Source organism: Numida meleagris, chromosome 3, assembly GCF_002078875.1.
Source record: "Numida meleagris isolate 19003 breed g44 Domestic line chromosome 3, NumMel1.0, whole genome shotgun sequence".
NCBI classification, from domain to species: domain Eukaryota; kingdom Metazoa; phylum Chordata; class Aves; order Galliformes; family Numididae; genus Numida; species Numida meleagris.
Genome location: NC_034411.1, coordinates 73,941,468 through 73,961,160, shown reverse-complemented (window position 1 = coordinate 73,961,160; position 19,693 = coordinate 73,941,468). Strand labels below are relative to the sequence as shown.

The window sequence follows — 19,693 nt, the reverse complement described above, 5'->3', positions numbered from 1 at the left end:
GCATTTGGGTGGGGTTCTTTTGTTCGTTTTTCTTTGTTTGTTTTGCTTCTTGATGGAGTGGGCACAGTGGGTGATATTAGAAGATTTGCTAAGTACCTTTCAGTTATCTTTGCAAGGTACTTTTCAGTACAGTCCTTTACAACATAAAATTTCTATGCCTCAGTATAGTTCCAAATACTAGCAGACATGGTCAACTCTGAGGAGACAGTAGTCTTGTATGTAAGCAAAACAACAAAACCAACTGCAATGCTAAGTTCACATTGTTAGCTAGTTTTCTCATGCTTTCTACAACAAGCTTTAAGATTTTGCCTTACATGAACACTGTGAGCTCTATGGAGATAGGCTCTCTTATTTGTGTGTATTATTGCAATAGATCACTGAGATGGTATGGACTTCTCGGTGCATCTATAGCAAGAAGTAATCAGCGTACATCTGAAAAAGAGATCAACTTAGAAAATTAAACACTGAAGAATGAACAAATGGAAGTTCGGTGTCTAGGTTGTGCATTTCACCACTCACTATTGCTTCCTTTCTTATTCTTCCAGACGCAGCCAGTTACTTGCATTCAATACAAGAAAAACAACAACAAAAACAGTAAGTGTTCTGGCAGCACATCCAGTGCAGAATTTGTATAAATCAAAAGTCAATTGTTTTAGTATCTGAATTCAACAAATTTCACACACAGAAGAAAAGCTGTATGCAAAAGGATCACATTCTTCAATCACAGTCAGCCAATCAAGCCCGCATAACACAAATGAAAATCCCCACCGAGTTACAGGTTGAAGAGCTATTGGAACTACAATGTGGCCATCTACTCCTATCTTTGCTACAATACAGACAGATAAGGTATTATTCTGTATCTTTAAAAGGCCTTCCTATTGTGTTAAATTAATTCAGGTGAGCTACAGTAAGTGTGAGAGAGAAATCACAGACTTCAGCCAGTCCTGACAGAGCACAATGCTTTCTACCATGAGTAGTCCCAAAGAAGTCACACAGCATGCCAGGTACAAAGTATTTGCAGAAGTGAGCCCTCAGACAAGGCTATAAAAGCTCTGGGTTAAGGAAGCACACATTGACTTGCCTCTGCTTGATCTGTTACACAGCTTGACAGTAACAGATAGCCAGTTGCATTAGTGTCAATGCTCAGATAAGTTTCCCTCAATATCTGTCACAAAAAACAGACGCTGTATCAGTGTGCCAGCTGTATTATCGGCCACTACATAGTTGATCATATTTAATAACATCCTCAAGCACAGACATGGCTAACAAGCATTACAGACAGCAATTACTATTGTGAGCCACAGTTACTCAGATCACCCTGACTCTGCGCTGCCAGCAGCACACATTTGGTGAGCGGCTGCTTCCCACCTTTTCTCTCTCAAATACATTAACTTGCCTCAATATGGAGCCAGAGTTTGTTTTCAAATTCTTAATAGGATCACTGAAAGAAAAGAGAAAAAAATACTATAAATGATCCTCTGGACTCTTTCCAGTGTAGCGTATTCTCTTAGCAATTGCTTTGGAAGCAAGCCAACAGTGAGAAGTGTTCTTGCAAATGAGCACACTGCTATACTCAAGTACAAGTTATCATTTAATTCTTTTGTCAACATCAGTGTGGTTAGAAATTAAGAAGCTTGTTTAATAAATAAGTTACTTGAATTCCAGTTACCAAACACTTACTTTCTCTATCCCCACCACCACCTCTCACACTCCTCACCTACTATCCAATATATATTGCCTCTCTTTCTTTTTTTCTTTTTTTTTTTCCTTTCTCTTCTCTGTTTAAAGAGATATAAAATTAGTATATTCACTACATCAACCATGGCTAGGTCTGTAATCAAGAGAAAAGAAAAAAAGTCAGTCACTCCAAAGAAACGTTTGACAGACTGAAAACAGTTTTCAATAGGATACACTGCTTAATATTTTTAACAGAGCCTTAATACAGTCTGCTGAGCGGTTTTGTGGGGGCAGTTTTTCACATCACTATTATTCCTAATGAGATCACCCTCTACAGTGTATAAGCCCTCATCCTTTCTCAGCATAACAACGAAAGATTTGTGAGAGGCTACAAAGGCCCCAGATCAACTTCACCTTGTATAGAATTTCCTACTAAAAAACTCATCAGGAACACAACAGTGTTTTTCCCTGAGGACAGCTTATTAATAATGAGCACATTTGCTTTCTTTCCTTCAGAATGAATCTAATCCTCTACAGATTTTGAAGTCCTTACATGGACATCTCAGGTTTAGTGACTGCAGACAGGTTTGGTTTTGAAATTCTGTAGGGTTTTCTTTTTCATAGATTTGGGAGTGTACGTGGGTGTGGTGAACTTGCATGCAACATTTCTCACTAACATATGCCTCTTATGATAAAGATGTGACCATAAATAGCTTGTGTAATCTTATGATAAGAATTATATATAACTTTTTAAAATGTTTATGAAAATATCAGTCTTTAAACTAACTGTCTTGATTTTATTGTAAGCAGAGATGGTAAAATATCCTTTCCTACACTAAGCAGAAACTTCTTATGCATGTAGACCCACTGACAGCAACACTAAGGGTAAGTATTTTTCTAAGAATTTGTGTAACTAAATCAGTCTGAATTAGAAAGTACAACTCAATAGTCTCTGGTTTATAGTATTTCAAACTATTCACCATGATCCCCTAGAAAGCCAAAAGTTTTGAGTTAGTTTTATGCAAAATGATACTGTAGAAAGGGAAACATACTTCAATCTGGAAATGAGACATTCTGTTTGAAAGATCTCAAACAAAACTCTTGTGTCTAAATTTGTAAGCACTTACAACACAAATCTCTAAAGCAGATTGTACTGTGTGTGTATCCTTCCCATTACTAACCACACCTCATTCTATGTTTATTTCCTCAGTTTCAATTTCCTTACAATTGTCACAGGCCATATGAAAGAACATGGTGTTTAACTGCTCGGTGATTATTAACACTATGTTCTGTACCAAGAAGTACAAGGAATGTCATCTTAAACTGTCAAAAATTTTAGTCCTGAATCTATTTTTAAAAACTTGTATGAGGCATAACTGTAAACAAAAATAAAGTAAAATGCAGTATACAAGCACCAATTTCCATACCCAGAAGTGACTGCTTTAGACTGCCCAGTGTGAAGAGTACAGACTGAGGATCTGAAACTAACAGCAGACTCATGATGTATTTCTGTTGCAGAGAAATAATAACATGGTACAATATAATCTATACTACACATATTATAACAAGCTGTATGTTTACTTACGTTCACAGGTGTCTCCTTTCTGCTGGTATCCTGCTTTGCAGATACACTTTCCAATAGGCACAAGCCATTCTCCCTCTGCGCTACAGTGCATCTTCGGAGAGTTCTCAGCTTCCTCCTCTGCACTGCTGACACAAGTTCCTCGTACTTCAACTAAAGAGGAAAACTCTGAGCCAGTCACTGTGTCAGGAAAAATAGCTAAGTTCTCAATGATGGACCAGCACTTCTTGTAGTAGACTTTGACAGAGACCAAAGCAATGCAGGCCCCTACATCCTGAAATGCAAGATAGAATCCTTTTTTGGACAAAGGTCCAATTTCTCTCACCTCTGTGTTAAGTTTCATTTTTCTCTCCCCCAGATCACCCTGGGTAAAACTTTCATCTGCTGCAATAGTGTCTATTTTTACATATTGATTTTCTCTGATATTCCTGCCAGTGTCGTAGTCTGTTTCATAATAATACAAGTTAAAAGTTTCTTTACAAGTCCCCAGAACTCCAGGAAGACTGTTACAATCCCTCAGAGTGAATTTCAGTTCTACAAAAATCCTCTGTGCATTGCTTTTTGCAATCCAGTTAGTCCGAAGCCAGTTGTTTTGGTTCGATTCCATGACCTGGCATACCTGGTATGTTCGTATAGGAGTGTAGTTTTCATCCAGTCCACTAATTTCTTCCCACTAAAACAATAAAAAACAGTCAGTAATATAAACCAAGAATGGCACCAAATGTAACTATTGTGTATTTGAAAAAGCTTCACACAACTTAAGTCTCACTCCTTTTTAACAGTAAGACATAAATAGTAGGCTATTATTACAATATTCTTAAACATTCAAATGAAGAAAATACATATTAATGCAAGATCTCCTATTGCTATTCCATCTATTCCTACACATAAATAACCTTCAAAAATCATATTCACATCAAAGATCCAATTCTAAGGAGGAGCCCACTGTAGTAAATCTGCTTTAGTGGGGGAGTGGACTAGATGATCTTCAGAGATCCTTTCCAATCCCTACAGCTCTGTGACTCTGTGAAGCTTCAGGAAAGGCAAGCTGTTCCATGTATCAAGCTCTAATTCTGGATTCTCCCACATTTCATTAAGGTCATTATTTTTTTGGCTAAGCAAAGACTAAAAAGTAGCTCAATTTCCAGGGAAATCTACAATCAGTGAAGTCCTATGAACCCAAATTGCTTAGTGTTACAGCCTCTCAGTATAAAACACTCAGTGCAGCTTTCTGGTGTACAGAAAGCAGACAGCTCCTGAAACTTATCAGGTATACCATTTTCACTCCTATATAATGGAAGTGGCACGAGGAGAAAACAAGAAAATTGACAGAATTAAAACTGGAGGTCAGAAAACACTTTGGCAGTCCCCTTTTCATTCACTCCATGTTCTGTTCTACTCAGAAACCAACACATGTAAGCAGATGCTCCTCACCTCACTTTTTTCAGTGGCTGCATCCGTGTTAAAAGAAATGAACTTCGGTTGACCGGGTGTTCAAATGAACCATGAGATTAAATACTCAATTAAGAACAACCCACATGATTTAAAGTTTACTGGTTCAAAGCCTGGGTTTTGTTGTTATTCCCTCTTAGGATAAGAACTGTGAAACAAAACAGTAAGTGTATAACAGACCTGCAGTCTTTAACAGAGCTTGGTTACTTTGGAATGCGCACCTCCAGCAATGGTAAACCCACTGAAATCAGACAGGCAAATTTGCACAGGTACATCCAAAACAATATCCAACTCTCACCTCTTTTCATAACACTTTTTCTTATAACACTTAACATACTGCAGAAACTGAACCTGCAATAAATTAGGGTTGTTTTATTTTTAAACTATCCTCACCCAATGATATAGGCAACCATGACTTCTTATGGCACCTAGCCCTCTGGCCCTGTGTCAATAATGCACTTAAGCTCACGCTTAAGATCAATGACAGTACTTATGAGCTTAATGGTAAGCATGTGCTTAAGTGTTCTGTGGGACTAGCATGCTTGGCACCTCTGCCGGATGGAGCACCCCTTGACATTCCTCACACTGGTAACCAAGCGTGAAAGGTTGGTTATGCAGACTGATTTCCCAGACTAGAAACCATGCAGTATACAGTACTTTGCAAGCTTATGTGACACCAAATGAGATCATTTTAATGTTGCTCTACTGCTCCAAGAAAAAGCAGATGTGGCTGACTTGATGCTGGAAGTTACCACCACAGAATGTACCATGGCTGTAGATGCTGGTACGTACAGAAGTCGTAAATATCAAAGTGTATTTCAAAGACATACAATGAATGAAGATGTGGCATGTATGATATTATAAATTTATATATACGGTATTAAATATTGAAATATTAAAGAGTCATTTAGTTAACTGAACTGATTGCATATGGAACTCTATTCATTTCAGAACAGAAAAAAGTCCATCATTATAATAGGTTTACTAGATCTGAGTAATACTTTTCTCCCTCTAAGAATTAGTACTAACAAGGGAAGGAAAAAAATGGGGATCAGGGCAACTGGCACTGTCACACTTACGAATCAATAAATAATCAAAACAAAGTAAAAAAAAAAAACTCCACACCAACCCAAAAGTGACAAAAAAAAGATACAAAGCCTAAAAGTATACTGATTTTTATTATCTCAATTTCACATTAGGTGATGTCCTTCCTCAAGACACTGAGCCAGATTCTGGACATTCCAGTTAGAGGAAGTATTGTATCTGTGAAGCACGAGCAGCTCTAATGCAACATGGAACAGAATTTGACACCAGATTCTGAGCTTTAATGGGGTCCTGCTACATATTAAAAAAAAAAAAAAAAACCAACAACAACAAAAAACACCAAAGCAGAGCAAAACAAAACAGCAGCAAAAAAAATGCCAAGTATATTTAACAAAAATCAAATCATTTTTCTGAAAACTACATTAATGAGTCTTTGTGGAGTCAAGAACCCACCACCGCATGAAGTTCGCAGGTATTAGGGATATACTCTAATGCTACTGTCAAGGAAACCTGTACAAAACACTACATTCAGATTAAAAGTCCTACTTTATGTTATCTCTAGCACTGAATGCTGCAGTCTAGCCTTCCAAGTTTTCCTAAAGCCGTGGAATACTCATTTATTAAAAAAAAAAATGAAAACATGACTTATGACTTAATTTAATCACAGAACCATTACTTCAAATAGTCCTCTGGAGGCATACCTGCTTCTCTATGGAAGAAAAAGAAATCATCAGTACTTCAGGATAGGTTTTCACCTACATCATCTGAGTTCACACCTCATTAGTATTTTTGAAGTGAGTAATTCCATGTTGGATTTTACTGGGAGAAAATTCAATTCTCCTTTATCCTGCTTCCACATACATTGATACACATGCCATTCTATTTCAGCATATCCCATTCTATCGGTTCCAATATATGGTATTTAAACTTCTTTGGTTATCTTAACAATATTTGAGATCACTGTTAGATATAACATTTGCAGTTGAATGAGGCATTTAATGAGTGTCTGGGTGATATAATCTGTACTTTGTTGAAGCAGTGGTTTCAAGAAGTGTATTTTCTGTGTTCATTCTCATGTAATCTTTATCGCACAGCAGACAACACGGTAACTAAAAGTAAATAATTTATTTCAAAATTACATTCTTAAAATGGTACTTTCATTCACAGACAACTACTTCTGACCATTTGCATACAAATCCAGTCATTAGCCTTAATTCATTTTTAATTTTTCATTGGAATTGTCTTCTACCTCTGAAAGTCACCTTTTGCTGTTTGTTGAATTTGACTCTTTCTTTCATCTTTAAATATGCTGACATGTGTAACATGTGTTGACATGTCTTTCATTATCTACAGGTTAGCCTAATGTAATTACCACCAACCTAATCTTTCAAACACCTCTGGTAGCGGCTTCAATCAATGCAAAACACTAATGCCGAGGTTATTAGCCATCATAAATGTTGAGCTCACGTTACATTCCTTCAGAAGTTCTTACATTCGTTTCCAGTTTATGCTTGTATTGATTTTACGATCTTGCTTTTAAAGAAAGACACTTTCAGATTTTCATTCTTCTTATTTAAAGGATTTGTTACACTTTTATATCTCCACTCACACTTCACGCTCTTCTGGCTCCAGATTTCTTAATGCGCTGAAGATTAAGGGCCTGATCCCCCAAGTCCTCGTTCATGCAAGGAGTCACAATGGATGCTGCAAGACTGCTTCCACGAACAAGAACTAGCCCCATAATTTATCATTTATCAGACTGAGCTAAGGTAGGACAATATACTCACTGTATCATTCTGAAAATGTTCTTTCTTCCTCAGGACTTAAGGAATAAGGGGTTTTACATCATTTGTAATGCAGGCTGAAAGCAGCATTTTTCAAGTTTATGCGTATAATAAATAAAACAATAATACAGATGTTTCTAAACATCTCATTTTTTATAATGATGTACTACTACACAATGGTACATTTCATGGAATATCATGAGATTCATTTGTAAGCAAGCTGGAGGTGGCCTTAACCACATAATTGGTTCCTCGTTCCAGATATCAAGCTCCTCGAGACTTGGGGATGTTTCAAATTTGGAATGTCATTTCAAACACATCTGCAGTATAAATGTTTTTTTTCAGAGCACTTCAATCTGTGCTATTCAATTACAAAGAAAACATCATAAACAAATTTATGATCAGCCATTATACAGAAAATGAAAAACATATTTTTAGAAAGTTTCCACACAAAAGGAGGTCTGCTCTTTCTACAGGATGAAGGCAAACATGATTTAAAATACTGTGTTACAAACATAAAGAGCTTTCTGGTACACCACAGAGGACTATATGACAAAAGATAAAGCCAGTGAGAACGTTTAGGTGAACTTCTAAAGAGTCTCTATTTTTTTATTAGCTTATGTTTGTACATTGTAACTCACAGTACACTTATTTCCATTCTAAAACTGAAAGATCCATAAACACTTGGTACAATTACTAAGATAAATATGAGGGGGAGTTAGTTTAAAGCCAGTATTTCAATTGCTTTGGTGAAATAACTACTTGTCTTTATGAATTTAATTTTTGCTCAGACTACTTACCCCATTGGGAGGAGAGGAAATCCATTCCAACTCTGTCTGTTGTGCTTTAGAGTCCAGTAATATAACTGAAAAAGAAAAGGGAAAAAAAATTTCACTGTTTGTTAAATATGATACATGGGAATACAAAATCAAAGAATAAATTCTGAATTAAAAAAAATGATAAAACAGAATACATCTTTTTAATTCGTATTATTGAAAAACATCTGCAAGAACAACTACACACTTACTTGTAAATAGATGGTTAAATTATTATGTACAATCCACATACAAGCAGATATATATTATTCTTAGCAATCTCATTGCTTACATTTAAGTAATGTTTTTCCTAGTGCCCTAAAATATTAATAATCAGTCATTAAGATGCATGCTCCCTTTATCTCCTTTGTGATGAGGATATTTCCCATTTGTTGGCTACTCCAATGAGCTTAAAACAAACAAACAAACAACAGTATTTCAACACTTATCCAAACTGATTCAGGCAGGGCTAGTATGTACCTTACTGGGAGTTACACTGCAAAGTAATGTCTTTTGGAGTAGGAAAGAAAAAACATATGTCCTTTAGGTGATAAAGTAGTAATTCTGTAAACAAATGACAACCAGGAATATAGAAAATAAGAGACTCTGCAATTACCTCACACATCGCAAACACAAATCCAACCAATTTGCTTTATAGTGATGGCTTACTGAAATCTTCATGTCGTTATAACCCAGTGATACTTCTGCAAAAAGACATCAGTTCTGGCAGCAGCACAATTATTTGCAGCTCAGTGTAACCCCGCTTCATAAAGTGGTTAATCACAGACTAATAAACCAACTCTTAACTATTTCACAGTACATTTTGGAAGATATATTACTGATGTTCTATTACCTCCAAATATATATTTCTAGATACGTTTTATATTTAAATTATAGTTATATGCATCTTACCAAGCATATTACTGTCAGTTGCAAATGGCATATATATTAATCCATGATATCAAACACATATGTATGAAATAATTGCTGTAATACCTTCTTTCAAACAGCCAAAGCAGTAGAGTGACTGGCCGCATATCAGGGCTTGGTACGCTTTGAAGATTCCCTCTTCAAAAGTGCACATTTAACTTCATACTTTCATTTGGTAAATGAAAAGTCACTAAGTCTCTAATTTAAATATATTCAATATATTCTTAGCACTCAAGCTATTTATAACTTTACTTACAGTACTTAAATGCTGGCATTTCAACACATAATTTAAGGCTTCATGTGATGCAACTTTTGTCAGGTCTCTTGAACTGGTTGTAACTCTGGGTTCATCTCTAGCAGAATTTCATACAAAATTTCAATGAATGGAGAGATGGCATGACAAAAAAAAAAAATCTATTCACAAGTTCATAGAGTAATATCTGCCATAGTAGCTGAACACAGAACTGTAACTTCCAGGCCTGTATTTCAGTAATAAAGTAGAACAACTCATTAAGGAAGTCTGATAGTCTCTCTTAGAAAGATTATCTGCTTATTCCATTAAGCTCGGATTCAAGGGGCTTTACTTTGTAACACTTTCTATAGAAAAGCAGGTGGTGTATGTGGTGGTTTGTTAAACAACAACATTTCTAATGATCCTGGAAGGGAAAAAAAGAAAAAAGAAAAAAGGTACCATGAAAGACTTAACCTTTTCAGCACCAGCACAATATCCCACGGCTGCAATTCATTATACTTTTTATTTGGCAGCAATTCTCCAGCACATAGCAACGGGCACATCCCAGAAAAAGAAAGACAACAAGGAAAACAAACAAACAAAAGAAAAAAAGAAAAACAATAAGTGAAACGCCCTGCTCTGCAAATACCCCCGGCAAGGGAAAGCGCTGCGTTTCCTCGTTGCACCGAAAGTTACCGGGCAGAGCCCGCCCGGCGGGTAGCTGCTACGCGCCCCGCAGCCTGGGGGCAGCGCCGGCTCCGCACTCGGGGCTCGCAGCGCTGGGAGTGAGCGGCGGAGCGGCTCCGCGCACCCCTCCGGCGGCCGCGCGGGATGCGCACCGCGGACGCGCACGCTCCAGGAATCGAAAGGAGGCGGAAAACCCGCGGGTGCGAGTTCGGGGAACGGGCTCGGCTCGGAGCCAGGGCCGCGCACACGCTCCGGGAGCTGCGCGCAAGCGGCCGCGCCTCCGCTTGGAGGAGCGGTACCGCGGTCTCCGCCCCGCCGCCGTGCTGTGGGGCAGCGGCAGGGGTGGCGGAGCCGCGCCGAGCCCCGAGCGCTCGCAGCAACCGGGCGGGGGTGGGAGGCTCCTCGGGGAGACCCGCGCTGGCGGAGGGCTCCGCGGGGAACCCCATCAGTCCCTCTCCAGGAGGGCTGGGCAGCCCCCGCCCCGCTCCTCTCCAGCATCTCCCCGCGTCTTTTGTTTAGCTGCAGAAAGGGAACTCGGAAAACTTTTCCGCCTCGCCCTCCGCATCGCTTTTCCGCGCCCGGAGGCGAGCGGTGGGAGCCACGCGGGGCTGCACCGCGGAGAGCCCTCGGGCAAGGCGGGGGGTGAGGCTGCAAAGTTCCTTCCCCGCCGCTCTCTCCCCGCTCTTTCTTCCGCGGGAGTTTCCCGAGCCCGCAGCAGATAGCCGCTATCAATCCCTGTCCGCCGCTCGCCCCCTCCTGACCCTCCTTTGGCTGCCTTGATTTTCCCCAAGCGCACACTCATTACACACGCACGCACGTATATGTATGCATACATATCCCCACCCGCACACGAACACGGAGCGGACTGACGCCCGGAGGCGCCGCCGCAACCCCGGGGCCCGGCACCCTCCCTGCTCACACGGCCACGCGTGACCGCCCCCCGCGTGGGGGTCTCGGTGCATCCAAGCCCCTCCGCGTCCGCTTCGGAAATGCCGCTAAAGGCTCTCCCCCTGTTCTCTCTCTGACCTCGCCATCCCTCTCTTCTGTTAAGGGCAGAGGACATTTTAATGGGGGATTTTTAATGAGGGATTTTTTTTAAGCTTCAGGCTCGGAGTGGGATTCTACTGCGTGCCAGTTGTTTGATGAAAATACTGACATATCAGACTGAGAAGGGAAAACCCCAAATGCGTACAAATGTAGGGACACCAAAAAAACCCTCGAGTCCTCCCTCCCTTCCCGCCCCTCCTTCCACCCCCCATGTGAAGATGGAGACGGACCTTCGCCTCTGACTGTCAAACGCGACTAGGGCGCTTCTTTAAATCATCCCGGATTTTCTCAGCATGGGAAAAGACATCTCCCAGACGGACTTCGGGAATGGATTTCATACACCTCCATCGTTCTCCGACAGCAATCTGCGCGCGGGATGGGCAGGAAAACAGACGTCCGGGGTTCGCCTTCCACTGACACGACAGCGTTGGATTGATGGCAAGAGGGAAGCCCCGTTGCGATATGCAGATGGTGTCAGGCACCCAGCCCCAAACCTTCCCCCTCTCCCCAGCGACGCCGGGGATGAGCACACGCGCTCCGAACACCCGACGCCAGGACGCACCCCCGGGAGGAGCGCATCGCGCTCCGCTGCCGCTTCTCACGCTCCGCGCGCGGCTCCGGAGCGCCGCAGGGCCCCGGCGGGGAGCGGTCCCGTAACGTCCCGTCCCGGAGGGCTGAGGCTGCAGGAGAGCTCCCCGCGGAGCCCCTGTGGGGCTGCCTCCCCTTCGCATCACGTGCAATTGCCTCTCGGAACTCATTCCCCGCAGCGAAAGCGGTTGTACCGGTCCCTTACTCATACACACGCTCACACACAGAATTCCTCACTCGTTTATCTCCTAATCTCAAGAAAATATACATATAAAAAATAAACGTAACGCGAGGCTGACACACAGCCCGCGGCTCCCTCCGCTGAGCCTCTCGTTGCGAAAAGCAATAAATAAGCCCAAAGTTTAGTTTTCCGCACGCCTTTACCTTCTTTCGCAGCCTGTGCCTCCCCCGTGTGTGCAAAGCGGAGCAGCCAGACGGAGCACAACATAATCCAAGGAGGGAGCCGACTTCGCAAAACCATGGTGCAGGAGCGGGGAAATGTTATCTTTCTCGCTCCCTATTTCTAGACGCCGTCGCCGCTGCCGCCGCTTGGTGGGTGCGAGAGGACGGTGGCGAATTTGCTCTGCGAGTCCCCGGCCCGGCGCTCCCTCCCTCCCAGCTGCCTTTCTCTTTCTCCTCCTTCTGTTCCTCCTCCACAGCGCTGCTGCCCAGCTCTCGCTCCCGCACCGGGCCGCCCGCCCGCGAACCCCGACTGCAGCCCAGCCGCCCGCGCCGCACTCCGATAATATCAATGAGGGCGGGGGGGCGGGACCGCTGCGCCGCGGCGGCCCGTCCCTCAATCTGACTGACGGCTCCTCTTGACCAACCAGCGGCGACTTTCCGCGGCCCGGCGGGCCGAGCTGCCGATTGAGTGGCTGGGGGTGGAGGGACGGCGTCGCTATGTTCGGCCAATGAGCGGGCGGCGGTATCGGGTTGCCGGCGGTGCTGGGCAGCCCGCGGGATGAGCGTGGGGGCGACGGTGCGATGGAGCGGGGTCGGCGTGCGGACTCGCTTCGCGGTCTCGCTCCGTTCCGGGTTCCTACCCCGCGCGCTCGGCCCTACGAGTGAGAGGGGCGGCCCGTCAGTCCCCGTGGGTTCCGTGTGCGCGCCGCGCGCCGAGACAGGGAGCAAAGGGGGTCCCGGTCCGTTGCCCGCCCGCGGCCCCGGGTGCTGTTGCCTGCAGGGGAACTTCGGCGCGAGGCGCACCGCCAAAAGTCAACTTCCTCGGGACTGCCATCGCTCGGGCTCCCGCCCGTGTGGCTCTGTTTCTCCGTACTCCACTATCTGTGCTTTTCTGCAATCGCTAAGAACTGATCAATGATACATCGGTATTAATTTGGGGGCCGAGGGCGGCTGCTTTTCTTATTTCCCCCCCGTCGGGTGTAACTCGAAGCGAGGGCAGCGCGCTCACAATGAGGCAATTTAAATAAGAGTAAGAGGGGAGGAAAAAAAAAAAAAAAGAGAAACTTCCAAATTCCTTCCGTCAGCGCTCACTCCCCGCGCTCGAAGTGCTTCTCCCGAAGACGTCCCCGCCCCGCTGCTCCTTCAGTGAGAGGGAACTGACACCACAACTCAGCGATCCCCACGCGGGGACGTGGCGCATCACTTCTGCGGGCCGTCGTCCGAGCGCTGCGCTCCGCCGGACCGGTACCGGGGCCGGGCCGCTCCCCGCCGCCTACACCTGGCAGTGCGCACCTGGCGGGCATGCGGCCGCGCGGCGCCGAACGGGCTCCTCACAGCTCTGCTTAGAGGGGAGGGAGCTGCCGTGTGAACGGGGTAACTGGCTATTGTCGTGGAGGCTGGCAAAGCGCAGGGGGTGTCATTGCGATTCGGTAGCGAGATGATGCGAGAATCCGAAACAAGCCTTGCACAAACAGGGATGCTGGTACAGAAAATGTGGCACAGATGGAAATGTAAATTGTGAGGGGAAATATAAATGGTGAGGAGTTGCGTTGGGAGTCTTTAGGTGGATAAAGCAAAATTTCATATATCTATAAAATAGATGCTCAGCACTGTCAGTTAAACAGCCACCACACTCTGCGCTTTGAGCACTTTCTCTGCGCTCTCCTCTTTACTTCTGAGAACGATGTGGAGGAATACTCAAGAATGCTCTGTATGCTCTCCATTTGCCAAAGAATTACCACTCACTGCTTAGGCTGTGGTACTTTTTTGCCTTTCATTCAGAATGCTCCTTTGGTACTCTGGATACCACGATGAGTGTAGGCAAAGTGCGTGCTCTTGATTCCTTCATCCTCTCTCGTCTCTCATTCCCATCCTCATACGCGTGCATTCAGAATGTGGAGCTGCACAAGCAGTGAGTTTAGATCCGTTCTTTTGAAAATACTCTTTTAAATACTTCCATACAAGCATTGTGTATCATCTTTCTAAGTTTTCATAGATAAAACTAGTTTTCCTGAGGCATATGTAGCAACAGAGATTAAAGCAAGTCTAGGAAGCCTATAACCTGGTCAGCCCTCTATGATTTCCTACCATAAAATGGAGGCATTTCAATATAAGATCATTATGCCAAAAAGAAAATTTGCAGCCTGCAGATTTTTTTTTTAAAGTGATTGGTACAGAGACTTTGAATGACTGTTCATAAAAACACAGGATCTTACACAATGAACAAGATGACAGGAGGAGGTAGTGAACAGTAATGACATATCTATGTCCTGCATATAGTTTTAGGCCACTTATTTTCATCTTCATCTGCATTTAAGCAGAAATACGACTACACTGTACGATCCACTGTGAGTAGAGGGTGTGCGCTCATGTAAGGATATTTAAAATTGCATAAACATATTAACCATACAAAGACTTTATTATTACATTGCTGAGTCTGTAAAGAAATTAAAAAGCAGAGCACATTTTTTTAAAGCATGTATTTTTCTTCCCGATGAACTCATTTTATATGCTCTGTCTTCCTGATAATCATGAGTTAGGCTAAAAATGACTTACTGTATATACTTCTTCCCAAAACCGTCTGTGGATGCATTCACAGTTACACCAAAGCAATGCAGATACACTGAGAAGTCATATTACAGATCTGCTTTTTTTTTTTTTTTAATCTGGCTTCCTACACATGAAATCTTTGTGAAATTGATTCAGAACATGACATTCCTTTCAGTGAATTTGATTTTTCTTTTTCCTCTGCTTCTGTGTCATGTTTTCTAATCCTTCATTGCATTCTTTAGGATGGCACAGCCCATGCTGTATCTTGTCCAGCTGAGCACTGGATCTTTCTTTTGTGAACAAAAAACAGAAAAGAAAAACATTACAACTAAACTGAAATACTCAAGCTAAATGGACCATAACCCTCGGTTTTGGCATCAAAATCTCTGAGAGGAGAGGGAAAAAAAGCATCTGGAAACTTGTTCAACTCAGTGTGTTACAATTCAAACACCATCAGAGTAAATGGTTGATTGAAACAACAAAATCAAAGATTCTAATGTCGCCTTTTGCTTTCTTCTGTTCTTTTTTTTCCGCCGACTGAAAATCTGTAGGCCAGATTCTGCCTTTTATTTAATCTTGTGTGTAGTTAGAATGGTTTTCTTGACACTGACTTCGTACTGATGCTTCACTACTAGCTTAATATCCACCCAGATTCCCTGCACTAATAGCTAACTATCTCGAACACATAACTCAATTAAAAACTGTGATGTAAGAAATATGGGCTGAATTCTAAGGCTGCACGAGCATTCGCAAGGAAATGATCATGGCTTATGTGAAGTTTTAAATTCACAAATTCCCTTTTTGCATGATTTGAACGTTATTTATTGGCTACTGTGCACAGGATTGAAGCGAATTCTGAATAGCATCACAAAGGCGTTGAAAGTTTTCCTCAGACACAGTCTGTGAAAATGATATTGAATCCTGGCTCTGTTCACACTAGAATGGCTTAAAACCAGTTTTGATCAAAAACATTTGAACTTTGTTTCACAGTGTGGAAAGTGGAAATTAGGCTTAAGTAATAGAAAAATATTTTTTTTAACCCCCATTTTTGTTATTTGTAGTTGTAAACTAAGAGATACTTTATCTGTGCACAGGATTTTCTACAAACTATACAGTACACATTTTTGTACAGTTTTTGTGGAATTTTTAATACAAAACTGCAATGGGGTCATGACATTTGACTTTCAAGTAATATGTACATAAAAGTCATTCTGTGAAACTTTGTATTTACTCTTCCACGCATATTGACACTTGCATTCCAAATCTTGTCTAGAGGTGGATTTTCCTTATGATGTCAACTTCAGAACTTCTCCTGAGTTTATGAGTCAGATCAGTATATTATAGCAATGAAGTTGATGTATTAAATACATGCTCCAAGTTCATATAGAAATTGTAGTGAATTAGGATCATCTGGTTTGAAAGGCATGCTCATATAAAAAGCCCTTTCTTCAGCTGAAATTTTAGTAATTCTATTATTTTAATTATTTCATTTAGAACAAATCAAAAATAGTGCTATAAAACTTCATACTTCAAGGTCTTCCAATACACCAGAATAGTTATAACAGTTCACTGACAAATTTTATCTCGGGAGACTTAAAATTATACAATGTGCTAAATAGATGTTTAGATTCCGGTTTTCAAATCTATGGATGTTCAGTACACTTGAAAAACATTATTCAGAAATAGAGGAAAGCTGGTATGTCATCTTGTCATTAAATGGAAATGAAATACTTTCTATTGAGCAATACAAATTATATTCATGTTAAATACATATGTGAGCATGAAATGCCTCTGCCTTTCCCAAGGCACAGTAGCAGAGTTATACAGAGTCCAACAGTATCCTGCATCTGGATCCTGTAAGACTGCTTCCCCTGATAAATCTGAATTTGGAAACTGTTTCACTGAGGCACACGAGCCTGTGGAGTACATACTGTCCCTCTGTTGATCACACTTCGCATCTGTTTGTATATCTCACTGTGTTGTGGATCTTCCCCTGGGAAGCCCAAGCAGGGCAAGCTGGAGTCATCATCCCGTAATAGCATCTGGAGATATCCTGAAAGGAGACAATGTCCACTGCTCATCTATGAACTAAAGGAATGCCTTTGTGCCCAGGTGCTACAGGAAATTACCATATACGTAGGCACATTGCTGGCTTCAATATTCTACAAGAGTCAATGTTTCAGTTTTCTAGATGTTTGTCATATTATAAATTGCACACTGAAAATAGTGATCATAAGAATAGCTAATTCTTACTTAGTTAATTAGTTGTAAGAAAGAGATAAAGTCTAGCAATATGCTCCAGTGATGCCAGTTTCTATCCGTTCTTCCTTAGTACCAGAGATATTCGATCACTTCCATCTGGATTCCTGGATTCCTCTTTCAGCCCAGCTGAGGTAAAAATCAGACCCAGTAGATTTCCTGTTCCCAGATTTTGGGGGAAAAAAGAAAACTCTTTTCTCTGTCTCCCTTCCGTGTTATGCGGTAGGAGGGGGAGGATAAATGAACAGATGTTAAAATCCTTATTTAGTTCTGGAAGATAAACTACAGATTGCGATGGCAGGAGTTCCCATACTTTTACCTCCAGATCTGGGAGGAGCAGTGATGTGAAGCTTCACTACTGACAGAAAAGGTGCCAGTGTGCATGGGAGAAGTTGTTCCTTAAAAAGGAATAATTTAAGAACTGAAGAATTGCATCTGTCAGGAGTACAACCCTCTGTAGGTCAATCTCTGCCATCGTTCACACGTTCTCATACTCGGTCAAGTTGTTATGCCCATATACTGTAACTTCTGTCCTGATCTGTAGATCTAGCCTCTCCTCAAAGCCATCTCTCTCTATCCACTACAAGTGAGCCAGAATCCTGGCAGTTAATGTGCATGCTGATTTCCTGTAGTTTGTATTATTCCAAGGTAGTTATACCTAAAGGGTCTGTTAAATCCCAAGACATTACATATTTTATCCTCTCCAAACATGGAATTTCATGTAATAGTGATTTTTGCAGGTAAGTAATGCTTTATTCAGAACACATTTATTTTTGGCTTGAATTTGGTAACTGTAGTTTCAGGATGTGATTTCTTCAGAATTTACTGTGGTGTGACGAAGGTTAATAGAAGTACCTAACCAACTGTCTTTCGACAGTCAACTCTGGTTTATCCAGAGTAGTAATCCTCTAATACAAATGCAAGGTTGATGCATATTCTCTGTAAAATTAAGATACTTTGCATAATGGAGAAAAAAAGGTTTTCCTATATTTGACCTGAAAGGGCAAGCTAACACCTGCTTTAATCAGGAAATGCAGACTGAAAAATAAACTGTAGCATTGCAAAACTGCCTCTGGACCCCTCCTGTCCCTCATGCAATTGCATTAGCTATTTCTGTCCCCATGGTAATGTGCACTACAAAATGGATAATTTCTGCCCTAACGGCCACCATTATTTTTTTTTTTGTTATTATTTTTATTCCATATACACTTACCAAGTCGTCTCATGATTGTCATATCTAAAGCCTCCATCCAGATAATGATTTCCTCCTGTAAGTGGTTGCACTGATCTAGGTAAGAGTTCAGTGCTACTCAAGCTGAATGAGACTGACGCTCCTAGGTAAGCATAAGTATCTTTAAAGCTCCTTCAGATAGAAAACACTTCATTTTCAAGAAATCCTTTATTTACCGTTTTGTACATCTTTTTTTTTTTTTTTTTTTTTTTTGAGGAGGTGATTAGATCTGTAAGCAGTAAGCATTGTTAACAGATGGGATTGAGAGGTGGGGTTTTTTTGTACTTTTTTTTTTTTCAAGGTAACGACTGTGTAGTTTGGGTTTTTTTGTTTGTTTGTTTCTTTTTGTTTCTTTTTGTTTGTTTGTTTTCCCCAATGATAGCACAATAAGCAGTTGTCACTGAGCTATAGTGTTGCCAGTGATGTTCAGGTCTTTCTCTTAAGTGACTGCAGTAAATTTAAGGTCCATCACTGTGACAGAATAGCTTTTTTTTTTTTTTTTTTTTTTTTTTTAACTTATCTTCTTCTTTCTTGTGAATAACATGGCAGCTGTCTGCAGTAATTCATCTGTCATTGCAGTGCCCAGTGGCTTGGAGGTAGGGCTTCCAATCTACTCCATAACTTTTCCTAATCCTTACTAACCTGAAAAGTATTTTGCCATATCACTATCTACCACCTCTACAAAACATAATAAATATATTAAGCTTTGCTCCTTCTAGTACAGATCTTGGAGCATCCTATAATTTACTTGTTTTTATGTTGAAATCAACCATTTATTTGTTAGTGCACTTTGTTTTCCATCTCATAGCCAGAATAATTCTTGACAGATGTCTACCTTGCACTCTGTAATTATTTAGGTCTTAACAGTTGTCTTTGGAGAGAGTCAACAGACTGTTTTGTACCATTTTATTTTAAAATTTTATTTTTAGTCTTTTTAGTTAAATTATCCAAATCATTAAAATATAAGCAAACAAATATATAAATTAACAGCATCTTTTACATCCCTTTGCTTTTTAATTTTGTTCTTTATTCCATTTACGAATAACCAAATAACATTACCTGAAAGCAAATGAATGAGTATAGCTGTCAGACTGAAACATAAAATTCAGACTTATGCTGTCTGCGAGGTAATATGATTTTGTATTTTTTTCCACATATTTCATTAGTACACAAACTACCAGGCAAAATTCCCTAACTACCGTGTTACAGTAGTAGCCCCCATCAAAACAAATCAACTTGCCTAACTGAACTTCCGGTGTTAAGGAAAATAATAAAAAAGAGTGTCAAAGAAGTCTTCAAGATCAGGGCATCTGCCAAGGACATTTCAGCAGAATCAGCTTCCTGAATTCTGGGAGGAAAAAAAAAAAAAAAAAAAAAACAGTAACAAAAAACAAAGAAACCATGCTACATTTT

At 41.2% G+C, this 19,693-nt stretch overlaps 1 protein-coding gene across 5 annotated transcripts in view; it reads right to left on the bottom strand.

Annotated features, from left to right (window-relative positions):
- EPHA7 (EPH receptor A7) overlaps nucleotides 1-12,562 on the bottom strand; it is a 161,282-nt gene extending 148,720 nt beyond the window's left edge. For 4 of the 5 annotated variants that reach the window (XM_021392355.1, XM_021392353.1, XM_021392351.1 and 1 more), the window contains exons 1-3: nucleotides 12,223-12,562; nucleotides 8,340-8,404; nucleotides 3,263-3,932 (exon numbers count right to left, since the gene is read on the bottom strand). In XM_021392355.1, coding sequence (XP_021248030.1) covers nucleotides 3,263-3,932; nucleotides 8,340-8,404; nucleotides 12,223-12,319 — 832 coding nt within the window. In that variant the 5' untranslated portion in view covers nucleotides 12,320-12,562. Of the gene's footprint in view, nucleotides 1-771; nucleotides 1,442-3,262; nucleotides 3,933-8,339; nucleotides 8,405-12,222 lie in introns of those variants that run through there. The other variant, XM_021392354.1, reaches the window with a different exon arrangement.